Source organism: Microtus pennsylvanicus, chromosome 14, assembly GCF_037038515.1.
Source record: "Microtus pennsylvanicus isolate mMicPen1 chromosome 14, mMicPen1.hap1, whole genome shotgun sequence".
Lineage (NCBI taxonomy): Eukaryota > Metazoa > Chordata > Mammalia > Rodentia > Cricetidae > Microtus > Microtus pennsylvanicus.
Window position 1 is genome coordinate 15,535,559 of NC_134592.1, and position 17,159 is coordinate 15,552,717.

General features: G+C 44.1%; 3 protein-coding genes across 4 annotated transcripts; 2 read left to right on the plus strand and 1 right to left on the minus strand.

The window, feature by feature from the left end:
- The first annotated feature begins 87 nt into the window (after positions 1–87).
- Gon7 (GON7 subunit of KEOPS complex) lies at positions 88–3,731 on the plus strand. Its single transcript, XM_075948293.1, has 2 exons — positions 88–351; positions 3,489–3,731. Exons 1-2 carry the CDS (start codon positions 147–149, stop codon positions 3,581–3,583), a joined length of 300 nt encoding a protein of 99 aa, XP_075804408.1. The 5' UTR covers positions 88–146; the 3' UTR covers positions 3,584–3,731.
- Positions 3,732–12,103: 8,372 nt separating this feature from the next.
- On the minus strand, positions 12,104–13,793 carry Lyset (lysosomal enzyme trafficking factor). 2 transcript variants are annotated; one of them, XM_075948291.1, is made up of 2 exons: positions 13,729–13,793; positions 12,104–12,870 (listed from the first exon to the last, which is right to left on the minus strand). In XM_075948291.1, exon 2 carries the CDS (start codon positions 12,852–12,854, stop codon positions 12,459–12,461), a length of 396 nt encoding a protein of 131 aa, XP_075804406.1. In that variant the 5' UTR covers positions 12,855–12,870; positions 13,729–13,793; the 3' UTR covers positions 12,104–12,458. The 2 variants fall into 2 exon arrangements, with proteins under 2 accessions (XP_075804406.1, XP_075804405.1); XM_075948290.1 differs by lacking the exon at positions 13,729–13,793 and adding an exon at positions 13,301–13,517 and having other exon boundaries at positions 12,316–12,870.
- A 37-nt stretch (positions 13,794–13,830) lies between these two features.
- Moap1 (modulator of apoptosis 1) lies at positions 13,831–15,808 on the plus strand. Its single transcript, XM_075948289.1, has 2 exons — positions 13,831–13,969; positions 14,105–15,808. Exon 2 carries the CDS (start codon positions 14,207–14,209, stop codon positions 15,257–15,259), a length of 1,053 nt encoding a protein of 350 aa, XP_075804404.1. The 5' UTR covers positions 13,831–13,969; positions 14,105–14,206; the 3' UTR covers positions 15,260–15,808.
- The last annotated feature ends 1,351 nt before the right edge of the window (positions 15,809–17,159 follow it).

The window sequence follows — 17,159 nt, forward strand, 5'->3', positions numbered from 1 at the left end:
GAGACGGAAGAAAATGGGCGGGGCGGATCCCGGGAATCGGAAGTCATTCCTTTTGCCCGCCTCTCCCTCCCGCCCCGGCCGTGGGGTGGGCTTCCGCTTCCGGGTGGCAAGTCTCTGTGGCGCGCTGTTGAAGCTAAGTGGTCGCCATGGAGCTGACGGGCGAGTACGTCGGGTGTGACGGGGAGCCCCGGCGCCTGCGAGTGTCCTGTGAGGCGTCGGGGGACGCGAACCCTCTCCAGAGCCTGTCGGCGGGTGTGGCCCGGATGAAGGAGCTGGTAGCCGAGTTCTTCGGGCCCCTCGTGGAGCGGGACGCGCAGGGCGCGACAGCGGATCCGGAGGACGCTTTGGACGGTGAGCGCGTGGGCGGGGCGCCGGGGGTGTCTGGCGTGGGCAGCCTGTGTGAAGGGCAGCCTCGGGAGAGCGAGCCTAGGGAGGAGGAGGGATCGGGGATCGCTGCCTCTTTGTCTGGTCTTTCTGTCCCTCGTCCTCACGACTTTTCATTCATCACCAAAATCAAAACAACAACAATTAAAAAAAAAACGTGGCGAGCATTGAGCTAGGGACTAGACGACGAACTCAGTCCTCCGGACGCCCCCGCTCCTGGGGGGCGCAAAGGGTTGAGATAGGCAGACCTCGTGGGAGAGTGGAACGTGTGGCGGGCGGTCTGTAACCGTTGCTAGCTGGAAGGAAGATCTAAAGGGAGGGACGTTGGAGCTGGGTGTTGAAAGGCAAAAAGGAGTTTTATCTGGTATGAAATTAGAAACATGTTTGACAGAATGGGAACAGTTTCATAGGGTCGAGACCGACTTTGTTGTAGGGAGTCTTAATCCTCAGAAAGTCCTTTCTCGTGGCTGTTTTGGAAGAAGGATTCTGGTTTTGCTTTTTGGTGTTTTGTCTTGTCTTTTCGAGACAAGGTTTCTTTGTAGCTTTGGAGCCTGTCCTGAAACTCAGTCTGTAGATCAGGCTGGCCTCGAACTCACAGAGACCCGCCTGCCTCTGCCTTCCGAGTGCTGGGATTAAAGGCTTGCGCTACCAGCGCCTGGTGCTTTTTTTGTATTTTTAAATTAATGGATGGTGGGGCTGGAGAGATGGCTCAGCGGTTAAGAGCACTGACTGCTCTTCTTAAGGACCCGGATTCAATTCCCAGCACCCACATGGCAGCTCACAACTGTCTGAAATCCAGTTCCAGGGGATCTGACACCTTCACACCAATGCACATAAAATAAAGTTAAATAAACCATAAAAAAATTAATGGATGGTTTCATACATGTAATGCATTGTGGTCATTTTCTCCTTCCATGACAGTCTTTCATCCTTTGCTTGAACCCCTTCCCAACAGGGCTTCCCTCATCCTTTCTTTCCTGCCTTTTGTTGCCATTCACAAGGTTTATTTGTATGAGATTGGGTGGGTGGGTGTTTATTTCCGGGAGCCTGGGCAACCCAAGGTGACTACACCACTGAAGAAAATGTCAACTCCTCCCCCAGCAACTATTAACTGCCAAAAACTCGGCGGGGGGTGTGTGTGTGAGGGGGGCTCATAAGCCTCTTTCCCTTCCAGGATCGAATGTTAAGGTTGCCATCTTGTGCGGGTAACTACAGCTGCCGTCCCTATGTACAGGCCATGTCATGTCCAAAGGAATGTTTCACCACAGCCCTTCCCTTCCTCTGGCTCCTACTTTCCCCACCACCCCCCTGCTGTTGTAGAAATTAACTACTAGTTCAGGTTTTTGTTTTTTCAGAGATGGGTATTTTGCCTGCCTTGTGTGTATGTCTGAACATCACTTCTCTGTGGTGTTTTCTAAGGCCAGAAGAAGGCATCATAACCCAGCAGGCAGTGGTCTTAACCACTGATTTCTCCAGCACCAACTTTGTTAATAGAAAAAAACATTTTGTAGTCACTGTGTACCCATGGTTGTCCTTGGAACTATTAGACCTGCTGATTTTGAATTTGCCTCAGCAGCGCTAGGATTAAAGAAATGTGCCACTATACCTGACCGTTGTCAAATTTATTTTTAATCTTGATCAACAAAATAGATATTTTATTACCCTGAGCTAAGGAGTCAACTCTTCTACAAAGGAAGGTACACTGTACTTTTCTTTATAATGTGGATATTGATGTCATTGAAAAGAACAGTAAAAGCGGGGCAGTGGTTGTGGTGCACACCTTTAATCCCAATGCTCTGGAAGCAGAAACAGGTGGATCTCTGTGATTTTGAGGCCAGCCTGGTCTACAGAACAGAATGAGTTCTAGGACAGTCAAGACTACACAGAGAAATCCTGTCCAAAAAAAAATCAATAAAATGTATTAGCTAGGTGTATTAGTCAGGGTTCTCTAAAAGAGCAAAACTGATTTTATTTATATATGTATGTATGTATGTATGTATATGAGTGCCTTTGCAGCCTGTGGTCTGAGTAGTCCAGCAATGGCTATCTCATGACAGAAAAGTCAAGGATCCAGTTAATGTTCAGTCTATGAGACTGGATGTCTCAGCAGTCCTAATCTGGTGCTACAGTCTCAGGGAAGCTGCCAGTTTTCAGTCTGTGTTGGAGCCCAGAAGAAGTAGGCAGGTTCTAACACTAGTAAGGGGAACAGAGTGAAGGCAAGCGGGCAAATAACAAAGGCTTCCTCTTCCTTAGGCTTTCACGTGGGTTGCCACCAGAAGGTGTGGGCCAGTTTAGCCTGAGTCTCTAACCTCAGATAATTCAAGAAAAATTCCTCAGATGGGTCAAGCTGCTTGGGTTTCAGTTCCAGATGTAGCCAAGTTGACAACCAAGATTAGCAATCACCTAGGGTGTGAAGAGATTAGAGGCCATTATTGGTAGAAGTGTAAAATTTTGTATCCATCTTAGAGTTCCTCAAAAACTTAACCATAGGACTGGAGAGATGGCTCAGAGGGTAAGAGCATTGCCTGCTCTTCCAAAGGTCCTGAGTTCAATTCCCAGCAACCACATGGTGGTTCACAACCATCTGTAATGAGGTCTGGTGCTCTCTTCTGGCCTGCAGGCATACACACAGATAAAATACTGTGTACATAATAAATAAATATTTAAAAAACTTAACCATAATACCCCATAGTTACACCACTAGTCCTCCACAGTTAACTGGAAATATGTTTGTACCAAAACTCAGTTCACTGATTGTAGCAGCACTGTTGATTAATAGCTATAAAATGGAAATAATACAAATGCCCAGCACCAGGGTAAAACATAAGCATTCTTTTAATTGTGTGTATGTGGGTAGCATGTTATATGTATAGAGTTGGTCCTCTCCTCCGCCTTCCATGGTTCCAGTGATTGAACTCAGGTCACCAAACTTGCACTGTATTTACTTTACCTGCTGAGCCATCCACTGGCTTCTGCAGTTTAGAAAATGTGAGGTATGCATGGTTTTTAGTCTCCAAAGGGAAATGGGCTCATATCACTTTACCTATCTGTATTTCTTTCAACCACTAAACATAATGTCACACAACAAACATTTATTTTAAAAGGTGATGATGAAGATGATGCAGAAGATGAAAATAACAGTGGTAGCAGAACTAACTCAGATGGACCATCTGCAAAACGACCTAAACCAACATCTTAGCAATAGCTTTTATGAAATTAAGACTGCTAATAAATTGAGTGAGATGTTGTACACTTGTAATCCCAGCTTCTTCAGAGGCTGAGGCGGAGGATCCAAAGTTGGAGCCTAGCTTGCGCTACATGTCAAGACCTTGCTTCAAATAAGAATAGATCAAGACATCAGAGCACTACTATTTCCTGATCATCATGTGCTAGTACTTGCAGAAGACCCTTGATTTAGTTGGGGAACTCATTTGTTTTCTTTCTTTGGTAAAGTTTGTAACAAAGAGAACTTTTGTTTCAAACAAAGAAAAGTACAATAAATGTTTGGAATGAAGTCTTGTTTTCTCATTCAAAAATAGAATGGAACCATTCATAATGGATAAAATTTAAATTGACAATTTTTTAGATTTGTGTTCTTTAAAATGAGTGTTGAGGCCAGGCTGTGGTGGCGCACACCTTTAATTCCAGCACTCACTCAGGAGGCAGAGGGAGGTGAATCTCTGAGTTAGAGGCCAGATTGGTCGGTCTATGGAGCGAGTTCCAGGACAGCCAGAGATACACATTGAAACCCTGTCTTGAAAAACACAAACAAGCAAACAAATAAATAAATGATAAAATAAATAAAATAACCTTTGAATCACTGGGTGGTAATGGGCTTACCTTTAATTCCAGGACTCCAGAGGCAGAGGCAGGTGGGATCTCCAAATTCAAGGACAGCCTCGCCTGGTCTGCAGAACAGTTCTAGGACCACCAAGGCTGCACAGAGAAAACTCTATTTTGAAAAACAAAACAAAACATCATTAAATCTAATGGTGTATGTCCGCATCTTTTAGCTTTTATAAAAACTGTTTGTTGGTGGTGGTGGCGGCACATGCCTTTAATCCCAGCACTTGGGAATCAGAGACAGGCAGATAGATCTCTGTGATTTGGAGGCTAGCCTGGTCACAGAATGCGTTCCAGGACAGCCAGGACTGTTACACAGAGAAACATTGTCTCGAAAAACCAAAACAAACAAACAAACAAACTCTGCTTATCATGGTCCTAGACAATTCTATTGGAAAGAATTGATGAGAGCAGTATAATATTGTGTGTGTGTGTGTATACATCTATACAAGAATAAAAATGAGGCCCAAGTCAATAAAATTCATTGATTGCAACTTAGCTATTTCCTGTAGGCATATTCTTTTAGTCAAAAAGGAGCCTTTGGAAGAGCAGGCAGTGCTCTTACCCTCTGAGCCATCTCTCCAGCCCCTAGATTAATTGTTTTAGTTATAATATATCTATTTTGGGGGCTGGAGAGATGGCTCAGAGGTTAAGAGCATTGCCTGCTCTTCCAAAGGTCCTGAGTTCAATTCCCAGCAACCACATGGTGGCTCACAACCATCTGTAATGAGGTCTGGTGCCCTCTTCTGGCCTTCAGGCATATACACAAGACAATATTGTATGCATAATAAATAAATATTTAAAAAATATATCTATTTTGTTTTGAGATTGGGTCTTGCTATGTATGTGGCTAGTCTGACCTGGAATTCACTACATAGTCCAGCTGGCTTTGAACTTGCTATATCTTACTTCTGAATGTTGGTGATCACAAGTTTGCACTATCATACCTGGCTTTTTGTTGTTTTCTTCAAACAAGGTTTTGCCATGTAGTGAAGTTTGATCTAGAATTCCCTGAATGTAACACAGCCTGTTCTCAAACCTGTGATCTTCCTGCATCTATGTCTTAGGTGCTGGGATTATAGAGACATATTCTGGGCCTCATAGAGTCTTAGACGTAACAAATCAAAATGTCTTATTACTTCAGAGATTAATTAAATCTCAGAGTAGTTATTTGCCTTAGGTTACAGAGCCAGTGATTGTTTTCTGCCAGTTTACATCTGTAACTTTTGAGGCTTGGTAGTAGTGCTTGTCTAGCATGCATAAGGCACTGGGTTTGCACCCGTATCTCAAAATAAAAATGAAAATAGTCTTTAGGGATGGGAATGTGCTTCTGTGGTAGAACATTTGCTTTAAAGACAGGCTCTCATCATGTAGCCTGGTTAGCTGGAACTTGTTCCTTAGATCGTGCTGGCCTCAAACTCGACCATCTGCCTGCCTCTGCCTCCTGAGTGCTGTGTGCTAGCATGCACAGCTGCAAATTGCATGTTCTAATACCTGAAATTACACTTGATGTTACTAAGGACATTCACTTTACACACTTTACATTTTAAAAATGTTTTTCCTGGAGCATGGACATTCCACTAAGCACTCTAAGGTAATTTCAACTAGGAAAAATTACTAATGGCCAGAGATTCTTACTTGTTTAATGATGTTCCTCAAATTCAAGTATCTCTAGATTTACATAATCCTTTAAAAAAAACTTGCCTGTATATAATTTAAAATAGTATATTTTAAATAGTTTAAATTAAGGGAGCTGAAGAGGTGATTCAGCAGTTAAGAGCACTGGCTGCTCTTACAGAAGACCTGGGTTCAGTTCCCAGCACCATATGGTGGCTCTCAACCCTCTGTAACTCCAATCCTTGGAACCTGACTTCCTCATATGGTACACAGATGAACGTGCAGTGTTAAAGAAATAGTTTAAATTGATAGCTCAACTTGCTCCTAAGATGTTTATATTTTCTTCTTTGTTTAATAAAGACATTTCAATATAGTATTTGTGCTTATATAGTGTTTTGAGGTTCTGAGTTGTAGGTTTGATGGATCTTTTATTTTTATATTTTCTCGTTTTTCGAGACAGGATTTCACTATGTAGCACTAGCTGTCCTGGAATTCTCTGTAGATTTGTTTTGAGAAGTCCAGTACCCCCTTTCTTATTGCAACTTCTGTATAGGTTAGGAGAACTGGGTCAAGTATGAAGCAGGGTACCATCAAATAAAGAAGAGTAGAGGTTCTAGGTTGATTATATATGCTTAGGATTAACCTTGAAAACAGTCATTTTAAACCAGTGTGTTAACTTCCAAGTATAAAAATGCCATAAAAATGCTGTAACTATTCTAGTTTTCTGGTGACCTTTGGGATCAAAACTGCTTTATTTATTTAAAGTTGTGGTTCAGGAAACAGTGAATTCTAGAAATAAGCTGTTTAAACCTTAACAAGTAGCATCTCACATTGAGGTATCAACAGGCTACTGGAGTATAGTTTTAAATAGAAATTTATTCTAGCCAGAATTTTGGTAGAGGTGGTAGTTGTTTATGAATGCTTTCTTGATCCACGGTACTGGAACACCAGGGACTGAAACTTGTGTAGTTCTAAGAGCCCTTGGACTTTGTACATATTGGATGGCTTAAGAAACTATAATTTTATGACTGAAACAAATTTATTGAGGATTGTAGTCATCCACTCAATTAAAAAAAAACTAGTATATGTTTTTTTACTCAACACCAATAAGGAAAATTCTAAGCCAACTGATATCACAAGAACTCAAAACAAAATTATATTGAGGGACAGTTTAAATCTTGGCCTTGAAGAGAATATCACTAAATCCTGAGATCTAAAAGAGCTGGATTAACATAGAACACCTGATACATTAGGGCACACACTTAATAGTAAATATTAGCTCTTGACTTTGCTCTCTAGGGAAAATGAATTAAGTTGATTTTTACAGTATATATAATGAGATGTATACATTTATGAATACATACTGAACACCTACTGTGTGCCAGTTATTATTGTAAGCATAGGGCTTATCACAATACATGACAAAAATCCAAGATTTTGAGGAAATGTACATATGATCATGTGAGAATAGGTAAGTACTGTAGGGAAAAGTTAAACTGGGAAGAATGCTTTCTTTCATTTAGGCAGTTGGAGAGATTCACTAAGGTGACATTTGAGCCACAGTTAGAAGAAAACACAGAGCACTAAAGTAGGCCCTGGGTCGGGAATTTCTGAAATGTTCCAAAATCAAGAATTAGAGCCAAGCAAGGAAGCACATGTCTGTAATCCCAGCACTCTGGAGGCAGAGGCAGGAGGATCCTAAGTTTATGAGTTACATAGTATAAGCTTTCAGAAAAGGAAAAGATGGTAGTGTGGCAGGAGCAGAATTGAGCAAAAAGAGTGGGGAATGGCTTGAAGGAATGGGGTGCTGATTAGGACTTCTTTGAGGTGGGGTTTATCTGTGTGGTCCTGGAACTCACTCTAGAACTGCCTGCCTCTCCCCATGCTAAAATTAAGGGTGTGGCTACTACACCCAGCCTGAGACAGGGCCTCGAACTTGCTGCCTGACTTAGGTTGTCCTTGAACTGTGCACGATCCCGTGGTACTAGACTTGAAAAACAGGTTTTGCAGGCTGACATTAGCAGCTTGGTTTCAGGCAGGTTAAATTTCATGAGCTTTTTAGTAAATGTATGAAGTCTAGGCAGGCAGTGAAGTGAAACTGGGTGTAGTGATGCATGCACGCAAGTGATCCCAACAAGAAGATCAAATTCAAAACCATCCAAGGTAACCTAGGGAGAGTCCACTTCAGAAAGCAACAAGTAGGTGGTGGGAATTCAAGTAACTCTGGAGAAGGGCAGTTAAAACCACAAGACTGGACGAAATGACAGGCTAAGAAGAGAGAACTGAAGCACACCAACACGTAGTATTGGAGGAGATTCCCCAAAAGGATTCATCAAAGCAGCAGCAAACAGCTGAGAGGAAGAAGAAAAAACAGGAATTATCTAGAACTGAGCCACTCAATATATGCAGCCACTGACCACTTGTGGCTGCTCCTCTTGGCTCATGGCTCCTAAATGAGCAGGCAACTAAGGAACATCCATCAGAAATGATGGTGCTGACCTAAAAGCCAGCTGAAGAAAGTATGTCAAGGATGCAGTGTCAGAAACTTCAAAAAGTAAATCTAGAATCAAGACCTGGTCGTTGGGTGCAGTGTTAATCACCAGTGAGCAGTTTTGGCGGAATGGGAGGCAAAAGTCTGACAGAAGCATTTTCAGAACAACCCAGAGAAGATTGAATATTAAGGAATGTAGGTAAATTTGCAGATGACTCGAGTGAACTTTGTACAGAAGATTTGCTGTTACTGTTCCAAAGATAAGCACAGCTCTAACTTGACTCTTCAGTGAATGCTACATGAAAGCACCAAAGCACCGTGGACCAGTTCTTTTCAGCCCTAATGGAAGCATCTGAAAAGTATTTAAGACAAAATGACCTGAGGCCTCCTCCATGAACCTTGACATTATTTGTGTGTTTTTTCTTTTTTTCTCCCCATCACTTTACAACAAAAGAAATATTAATGCATGGTGATTTCCACCCACAGTCCAGAGTCATCTAGGACTTCATATGTGGGAGGATTTGTCACATGCTGGTGCATACTCGATGAAAGAATGAATAATGAAGTATCACAGTAAGTGCTTCTGCCAGGAATTTAGGGGCTGAAGATGCTAGGTCATTAGCACTGGGTATTTAAGAAAAGACCAACACTACCCATGCCATACAAACATGTGTTTGTGTCACAGGAGCAGTGAGTTACTCAAGTGAGCACTTTGTATCATACTCCACCAAACACAAACTTTTTATTCCTTTTAAAGATTATAAAGCTTAAAGATTATAAAACTCCAAAGCTACAGAGAAACCCTGTCTCGAAAAAACCAAAATAAATAAATAAATATTATAAAGTAGAATCAGATTCTATATTTGTTTCTGGGTTGTTTTTTGGGTTTTTTTTTGTTTTGTTTTTTGTTTGTTTTTTTTTTTTGGTTTTTCGAGACAGGGTTTCTCTGTGGTTTTGGAGCCTGTCCTGGAACTAGCTCTTGTAGACCAAGCTGGTCTCGAACTCACAGAGATCCGCCTGCCTCTGCCTCCCGAGTGCTGGGATTAAAGGCATGCGCCACCACCGCCCAGCTTGTTTCTGTTTTTTAAAGGGTGTTGGGGAGCCAGGCTGTGCTCCCAGTGGAGCCTGGGATAAGTCTCACTGGCTGGCCAGCCTATCCACTCGGTGAGCTACAGGCCAGTGAGAGAGAGACCCTGTCTCCAAAACCAAAGTAGACAGCACCAGAGAAAACACAGCCATGGTTGTCCTCTGCCCTCTACATTTACACTGTGGCATCCAGCCTCACTTGTGTACCCTCAGAGATGAGTAAATGTAATTTAAAAAGCAGATTAACGGCTGGGTGCACACCTTTAATCCCAGCTCTCGGGAGGCAGAGGCAGGCGGATCTCTGTGAGTTCGAGACCAGCCTGGTCTACAGAGCTAGTTCCAGGACAGGCTCCAAAGCCACAGAGAAACCCTGTCTCGAAAAACCAAAAAAAAAAAAAAAAGCCAGATTAACCTTGTAAGCTAAACACTAATAATTAACTACATTTGGAAAACTATATTAATCCTACTTGAACGAGTAGTTAAAATAATTTGCCTTAAAAATATTAAATATCAGCCAGGTGTTGTAGTGCATGCCTTTAATTCCTGCAGAGGTAGGACAGCTGAGTTCACGGCCAGCCTGGTCTGCACAGTGAGTTCCAGGGCAGCCAGAGCTATACAGAGAAACCCTATCACGGACTTTTTTTTTTAATATTACTACCTCAGTACTAATTTTTCTGTAAGTACAGAGCTCGTATCTGAATCCAGATACCCTGGGTTCAAATCTTTGCTTTTCTGACTTTTGCTGTTGTTTTGAGACAGGATCTCACTATGTAGACTAGACTCACAGAAATCCACCTGCGTCTGCCTCCCAAAGGCATGTGCTACCATATACTACCTATGGCTTTTCCAATTAACATGGCTTTTGCAATTATTTGCCATGTCCATGGACAGGTTATTAATTCCTGCATGCTTCAGAGTCTTGTAAAATGGCACTCATGGCAATATAACACCTGCCTCAGGAATGGAGTGAAGAGTTAATGTAGAAGGCTTCTAAAACTTCCTGCAACGTGCCTACTAATAGAACGCAAAAGATGCAACTGATTTGCAGAAATAGGTACGTCAAGCTGGGCGGTGTTGGCACACACCTTTAATCCCAGCACTTGGGAGGCAGAGGCAGGTGGATCTCTGTGAGTTCAAGGCCAGCCTGGTCTACAAAAGCTAGTTCCATGAAGGCTCCAAAAGCTACAGAGAAACCCTGTCTCAAAAAACAAAAGAAAAGAAATAGGTATGTCAGACTGTTTCCCTGGAGCAAAAGATGTGTTATTTCAGTAATTTATTTCTCTTGGTAGCCCTGGCTATCCTGGAACCCAGAGATTTGCCTGCCACTGCCTCCAAGTTCAAAGGCATGTGCCACTTCCTAAAGCATGTGTAGTGGCACATGCTTTTAATCCCAGCACTCCTGGAGGCAGACAGGTAGATCTAGGTGCCAGCCTGGTCTACCAAATGAGTTCCAGTATATCCAGGACAGTTACATAGAGAAACTGTTTCAAGAGAAAGAGAGATCATAAAGTAGATTCTGATGCTTTGATATAGTTCGGTCCGTCCTTCCGGCCCCCCCCCCCCACACACACACGGGTTTCTTTGTAGTTTTTAAGCCTGTCCTGGAACTAGCTCTTGTAGACCAGGCTGGCCTATGCCACTACTGCCCAGCTTATAGTTCAGTCTCTTTAAGATTAAAGTATGGTGTTGCATGCACACCTTTAGCTGTTCCCATCCGTCCGCCCCCCCTCCCACACACACAAAAGCTTACAGTTATATAAATTGAGGAAAACTTTCACTAATACTCATTTCCATTTTTGGTACAAGTCAGTAGGCAGTATACACAGAATAGTTGCCATTGTACAGAGCATGGGGTGAGAAACAGGTGTTGGGTGATGACCTGACTTATGGCAGGCTGCTTCTCTGCTTCCTGTTTTACATCTGCAAAGCATAGGTAATAAAGTGCTGCTATCTTACAGGGTTGCTGTAGTCCCCGGTTATTAATAAAATAGCGTGAAATGTTTTAGTATTGTCACCACTGCATACCCTGGTCTCACCCAGGAAGTCTCTAGTGACCAGACACAGATGTTCCAAGTGCAGAGATTATGTATAAGGATCGTATCTTGATCCTTGGGCTTTAAGGCCCAACCTTGGGTTAGAAAAGAATGAGAAAGATTATGACATGATAACCTTTCACAGGGTTTGATGCAGACTGGACTATATTTCCAAATTTTTTCTGTGTGTTATTTCTAGACTTTCAACCATTTAATCTGTTCAGTTCCTACATAGTTTTTAAAAGATGAGTCATTTTGGTAGCCACCCCCACTCCAAAAAGAGAGAACAAATTCTGTGTATCTAAACAGCCCTCATGGATGTGATTATAATCCATTAGTAAAAGTACAAAAGCCACCAGTTGTGGTGGTGCACAACTGTAATCCCAGCACCTCTGGAGGCAGAGTTCCAGGACAGCCAGGGTTACACAGAGAAACCCTGTCTTCAAAAAGCAAATAAAAGAAGCATAAAAGGCTTGGGTTCTCTTTCCATACTTCTTCTTCCCCCCCCCCCCAAAAAAAACCCCAGAAATGTGGTAGCCATCACCTCAGTAATTTTAAACCCATTCCGTTTAAGACGAAAGCAAGAAAGCAGTTAGCTCTAGCAGGATGAATTAGTGTCTTAGTCTGAAGGATTTTTAAGCAAGCCAAGTGAATGTATAAAATTTAAATTTTATGATCATGGCAAGACCCTTTTACACTTAACACAATGGAAATATTCATTGTTTTCCCCAACGGAAAAATTTCTGAATCATACTATGTTGCACATAGACTAGAAATAAAAATTCAGGTACTTTTTCAAGTTTCTAAAGACTGCAAATAACAAGCCATTATTTCACTTCCAGAATCTGAAGTCAGCAACATGATTCTTTAGTAGTTTCTCGGGCTTAAGAAGTCACTATGATTCAGATAAAGTAGTCCTCTGGTCACATTATTTTAAGTCCCTGCTCCACCACAGCTTCCTGAGGTTGCAGTCTTGTGATCAGCAGGAGAAGTCAGTGTCTGCTTTAGGTGTCAATCAGTTGTAGCCTGCTGATCTGATTAGAAGCCTTGACGAATGCCTGGTGGCGATTGCAGAGAACTGCCAAGCATATGGGTATAATACAGTAGCCCACTGTTTTGGGATCAGCTCTTGTACAAGAATAAAGAAACAAAAACATCTGTAAGTATGGTACCAGAAAAATAACTGTCCACAACCAAAAGGGCAGGGAGAGTAACCGAGCTTTCAAGGAGTGTGTCCATGTGGTTCCTTCCCGAGGCTCCTCAGGGTGCTGCTGAATGTGTTCCAAAGCCAACCTGTTGTAAGTCTCATTGATTTCAAAAACATAGTAAAATGCTGCTGCACTTGCCAGCAAATACAGTCCCACTCCAATCCATCCCATCCGCTGACGGAAGTTCATCATTCTCCATGCTCTGTGCCTTCAATGTAAACACAGAAAAAAAACTACAGTTAGGGTCTAGTAATGTTGCTATGGCAACTTCCAAGTGCACTTGTTTTAAATTTGAGTTCTGGAAAGCAAGAGCATATTTAAGATTTAATAGCTGTAAACAACTTACAGGTGGTTGTTTTATATAACAGTTGTGAGCACATAAAAATATTGGTTTCAGTATATATTGAATGCTGCTATATATATGTGAGCCCCACAGAGGGAATGAATCATCACATCTTGTTTGAATATACACAGTACATCTTTGTTTCAGATTATCTGGGTTATCTAGTTTCCGCACAGGACATGGCACTTGACAGTTGGAATGCTTTCTGTCTTAACACTTCATACATTCACCCTGGGTTCTACTCTTTAAACCAATGTCGAAGCCCCGAAGTTAAGACAGTAACTCAAACACTTACAGTGGTCCCGAAAGTCTTCCTGTTCCCCCAGCAAGCGTGCAAGAGTCACTCAGTTCTGAATAGTCAGGTACCTTTGGCATTTCAGAACAAGCCACCTTAAGAGAAAGCCTCTGGGTCGCACAGCTCAGAGAAGCTGAGCGCCGCCGGCGGGAGCACGAGCTAGTAGTGATTAAGCTCAGCGTGACCACGGCTGGTCAGGTCACGCGGCGGAGGGCCCCATCGCTCTCGGGAGCCCCGGTTGGGGGCAGCCACCTGGAGATGCTCGGCCTCCGGGGTCTCGGGGCAGCCGGGCCCGCCCCCCAGCCGCAAGCACTGCGGCGCCTGGGCTGAGCAGGCTGCGCTAGATCTGGCCTGCAGAGCCCCGAGCTCGGCACACGGCGAAGCGCCGGGCCAGCTTGACAGCCAAGCTAAGCAGTCCCGGGTCTCACCTTCCTGTCCGGAGTGGCCCGCCCGCTCGCAGTCCCGGATGCCGCCGCAGTCAGAGCTTCCGTCTCGGGCCGGAAACGTGTGCCCGCCTCTCGTGACGTCAGGCTGTCTCTACCGCACCGCCTCCTACCATCTCGGACAGAGGCGATTGTCTGTCCCTTGAGGTGGTTGCAGCAGTCGTTTCTCTGGCCTCAGCGGGCGAGGCGGGCTCCTGGCACCGGGTCTCGTCTGAAGCCCTCAAAGGTCAGACGCCTTCCCCGGGATCCGAGCAGTGCGTCTATAACGGCGGGTCTGCGGGCGCCAGAGGCGGGAGGGCGGAGGAGCCGCTGCAGGGCGGCCCGAACACCGTTAATTTTCATGGGTGTTCTGTCTTCTCAGGCTCCTGGACCTCGGCGAGTTGAAGAGACAAGTGCGCACATCACTGTGAGTGGCGGCGGCAGTGCCGCCTGGGGCTAACTACGTCTTCAGTATTCTGGCACCATGACGCTGAGGCTCTTAGAAGACTGGTGCAGGGGGATGGATATAAGCCCTCGGAAAGCACTGTTGGTTGCTGGCATCCCTCTGACCTGCGGAGTGGCAGAAATCGAGGAGGCCTTGCAGGCTGGCCTGGCACCCTTGGGGGAACACAGACTGCTTGGGAGGATGTTCAGGAGGGATGAGAACAAGAATGTGGCCTTAGTGGGGCTTGCGGTAGAGACTACCAGTGCTCTGGTTCCCAAGGAGATACCTGGAAAAGGAGGTGTCTGGAGAGTGATCTTTAAGCCTCCTGATGTTGATAATGAGTTTTTATGCAAATTAAATGAGTTTTTAACGGGAGAGGGTATGACGATGGGCGAACTGACCAGAGTTCTTGGAAATCGAAATGACCCTCCCAGCTTAGACCAGGGCATGATCCCTGTAATGCGAGCCCCCATGTTGGCACAGGCATTACATGAGGCCTTTAAGCCTACCCTGCAGTATCTGAGGTACAAAAAGCTGGGTGTTTTCTCAGGCAGGGATCCTCCAGGACCAGGTGAAGAAGAATTTGAGTCTTGGATGTTTCATACTTCTCAGGTAATGAAAACATGGCAGGTGTCGGATGTAGAGAAAAGAAGGCGGTTGATAGAGAGCCTTAGAGGCCCAGCGTTTGAAATTATTCGAGCCCTCAAGATAAACAATCCTTTCATTACAGTTGCTGAGTGCCTGGAGACTCTTGAGACAATATTTGGGGTAATTGATAATCCTAGGTCACTGCAAGTAAAATACCTTACTACTTACCAGAAGACGGATGAAAAGCTGTCTGCCTATGTTCTAAGGCTGGAGCCTTTGTTACAGAAATTGGTACAGAAAGGAGTAATTGAGAAAGAAGTTGTGAATCAGGCCCGTCTAGACCAGATTGTTGCTGGGGCAGTTCAGAAGACAGTCCGAAGAGAGCTTGGACTGCCAGAGGGTGGCCCAGCCCCAGGCTTACTGCAGTTACTGACGCTGATAAAAGACAAGGAGGCAGCAGAGGAAGAGGAGGAGGAGGAAGAGGACTTCTTCGGGCTGAATTAGAAGGGTATTCGACTTGACCCAAGACCAGCAAAGATGTCATGGGTAGACAATGGAGGAATTCATGTCAGGGATCAGCCCGTTCCCACCTTGTGCTGCCAAGTAACTAACCCTTTGTCATGTTCACCCTATTGAATATCTCCCCAGTGTATTACCAGCATGAACTTGTCATTCTACACTGATTATTTTAGTCAGAAGATCAGTTGTTCTACTAGTGCAGTGTTCCAGACCAAACAAAGTTCACTTAAACATGTAATAGTCATATATGACCAAGTTATCAGTTTTTAATAGTTTTTGAGTATTGTCACATTTCTGGTAAAGACCCTGAGCCAAGGCTGGCTACAATATTTAGGGTTTCTTTTTCTTTTTTTTTTTTCCTAATAAATCAGTTATGCTTTGCAACCAAAAAGTAAAATTGAATGCCGAGGTTAAGTCTACAGTAGCTGTCTTTAGGTCTGTGCTGTGTCTGGCGTGTTGTCAAAGTATCTGGTTCTCAATGCCATTTTCTTGGTGTTATTACATTGAATACATAAAGGAATGCTAATAATAAAATATTGTGTTTGATCTTTCTATACTTTGGGGTTCCCAAAATACTACATTTCCCTTGAGACAGGGTCTCTGCTTAGCCCTGCTTGTCCTGGAACTCCCTCTGTAAACCAGGCTGGCCTCAAACTCGTGTATCCCCCCCCCCCCAGTGTTGGGATTAAAGGTGTGTGCCACCACTACCTAGCTTGGTTTTTGTTTGTTGTTTTTAAACAGGAACCAGACTGTACACAGATGGCAAGTAGTAAGCCCAGCTCCATCACTACTGAATTTTGAGGGAAAAAGAAAAATAAGGTTTTCTGTATTTTTCCAATCCTAAAAATCTTGTGAAATCTCCTGTAGTCCCAGCACTTAACACCTGGGGAAGGAAGATTGGCCTTTCAAGGCCAGCCCAAACTAAGTAGTGAGACCTTGTCTCCAAAGACAAAATTCTGTACATGGGGAAGCTCAGTTCGCACCTGGGGAAATGGACACGTCCAAGATGGAACAAGTAGTCATAGGGCTGTCCTCTCTGTCACAGGGTTGGCGTTCTCTCCACTGTCCCTATGCATGCATGTTGGAGTGCAATAGAGTACTCCGGGTTAGGATACATGGTTGGTTCCCTTAGGTTCTCCCGCTACAGAATGCCTTGTGGACCCCTGAAAGCTGTGACTCGGCCTTGTTTGTGTGGTAGTTTAGGACACAGCAGGCACTGTCCTATAGGTTACTCATTTGTCTCAGTGTGAGAAACACTGTGAGACCCTGAGCTGAGGAAGTAAACTACAGGATAATCTCTGCCTGAAGGCTTATTCAGGCTCAGTTACAACAGCTGAAGTGAACACATCCTTGGCCAGGGACTGAGGACCTGCTGAAGACCTGAAGACGATCTGGTCCAAGAAGCTGTGTCCTCTCCCATTCAATGAATGGGATGAGGCAAAGAGAAGTAGCTTGACTATGGTTTTACAGACAATAATATAACCAATCCCCTCCCCTGCATTGGGTCTTTTTATTCTGGGTAGGCACAGAGGCCTATATGAGGAGTGTGTGTGTGTGTGTGTGTGTGTGTGTGTGTGTGTGTGTGTGTGCTAGTCTTTTTTTTTTTTTCAGGACAGGTTTCTCTGTATAGCTTTGGAGCCTTGTCTTGGAACTCACTCTGTAGACCAGGCTGGCCTTGGATTTACAGAGATCCACCTGCCCCTGCCTCCCCGATTAAAGGCGTGCACCACCACCACCCAACTGTAAGTGCTGGCCTTTGTCAGCTATTATGTTCCATGGCGTTTGGCAGCGGTGGGAAGAGCAGATGGTGCCCCCAAGTGCTACAGCCTTTGCAAAGGCCCAGGATGCTGCTGAACCCTTAAGCATTACAACTTTTTTTCTTGTG

Excerpts from the sequence above, each read along its gene's own strand:
- Lyset (XM_075948290.1), bottom strand. The coding sequence starts at position 13,380 with ATGCCAAAGGTACCTGACTATTCAGAACTGAGTGACTCTTGCACGCTT. Across the intron at positions 12,871-13,300 it reads GGAAGACTTTCGGGACCACT|GCACAGAGCATGGAGAATGA; the intron begins GTAAGTGTTTGA and ends TTTACATTGAAG.
- Moap1 (XM_075948289.1), top strand. The coding sequence starts at position 14,207 with ATGACGCTGAGGCTCTTAGAAGACTGGTGCAGGGGGATGGATATAAGC.
- Gon7 (XM_075948293.1), top strand. The coding sequence starts at position 147 with ATGGAGCTGACGGGCGAGTACGTCGGGTGTGACGGGGAGCCCCGGCGC. Across the intron at positions 352-3,488 it reads TCCGGAGGACGCTTTGGACG|GTGATGATGAAGATGATGCA; the intron begins GTGAGCGCGTGG and ends TTATTTTAAAAG.